Source organism: Echinococcus granulosus (genome assembly GCF_000524195.1).
Source record: "Echinococcus granulosus chromosome Unknown EG_S00329, whole genome shotgun sequence".
NCBI classification, from domain to species: domain Eukaryota; kingdom Metazoa; phylum Platyhelminthes; class Cestoda; order Cyclophyllidea; family Taeniidae; genus Echinococcus; species Echinococcus granulosus.
Genome location: NW_020170709.1, coordinates 13053 through 14224, shown reverse-complemented (window position 1 = coordinate 14224; position 1172 = coordinate 13053). Strand labels below are relative to the sequence as shown.

The 1172-nt window shown below is 45.1% G+C and overlaps 1 protein-coding gene across 1 annotated transcript; it reads left to right on the top strand. All coding sequences in view use genetic code 11, as the record gives it.

Annotated features, from left to right (window-relative positions):
* Positions 1-596: 596 nt before the first annotated feature.
* Positions 597-857, top strand: EGR_11012 (hypothetical protein; the record flags this gene model as incomplete). Its single annotated transcript, XM_024500261.1, has 2 exons — positions 597-736; positions 812-857. 2 exons carry the CDS (start codon positions 597-599, stop codon positions 855-857), a joined length of 186 nt encoding a protein of 61 aa, XP_024345327.1.
* Between the last annotated feature and the right edge of the window lie 315 nt (positions 858-1172).

The following is a 1172-nucleotide window of genomic DNA, read 5'->3' as shown; positions in this document are numbered from 1 at the left end:
TGTCACTCAGAATTTCGCGAATGATTAGGTCATGTGGCACACGCAATGGCGAGTTATGGGCAAAGTAGCATCAAAAGGTTGTCGACTTGGCTGATGACTCAATGCTGTAGTAGTGCCAATGGAGTTAGGCCCGGTTAACAAACCGAGGTAGTGCAGCCCTAGTGCATCGTAAGTCAAAATCAGTGGAGCCATCTGTGGACGATGTCCCTGTTCGCATAGAAAATGGTACTTAAGCTGTCGTTTAAACTTTTCCTTACGTGAACAATTTCAAAAGTACCTTCTAAGAAAGAATGAGTGCATCAAGCGTCCCTGCAACCTGTTTGTAGTCATTGTAGAAAATCCCCGCCCATTGAGGAGTAAAGGTAACCCACCAACAAACTAGCCTAGATTCTAGCCACACTAAGCCCGCACGTACTCACACAAGGCAAGAATAGGAGCGATAACTCAGAGTAATAACTGCAAGTGGCTGGCCAAATCGTTGAGCCTAATGCAAAGGATGATTAATGAAGCTGTTACTCTGCCATTCCATAAGTAGAATCCATGCTCTGCAACGGTACAGCAAACAAATACAAAGCCGTGTCACTTGCTGCTTCTTAATGGCGATGAATAGCCCCAAATTCATCTCGTTTTACTCGAAATCTACCACTTCGTCACCACTGGCAGCGTACTTCCAATCAGTAGATGAGATGATTGGAAGGGATGACTACACCGAACCACAGAGCCGTTTCGCAAATGAGTAAGCTTTAACGACGTCATGTTCGTCGTCTTATCACCTCCCTACCGGTGGGCCACCTCATTTTACCACATAAAGCCTTTTAAGCGCCATATCTCGACTTCCTCCTGCGTCTGTCGACTGAACTCAAAAACTGGCACCACTCCTATACGTACTTTCGCTCTAATCAATCAAGTCCGAGCTCGCTTATTATTGGCATGTTGCATGCGATACGCATCCACGAGGGTGCGTCGCGGTCGGCGATACTACACGAATTGGGATGAGTTGTTTAACATCAAACATGACTGATTTAGTCGCCAAATATCTCATGTGAAATGTAGTGACATTGGTGGCAGGTATTACGGTGTTAGGAGTAACAATCGCCATTATGAGTTATTAACAATGAGTAATTAACAATGAAAGGCGGGCTGACAATGAGTCAAATGAGACCTAAGTAGGC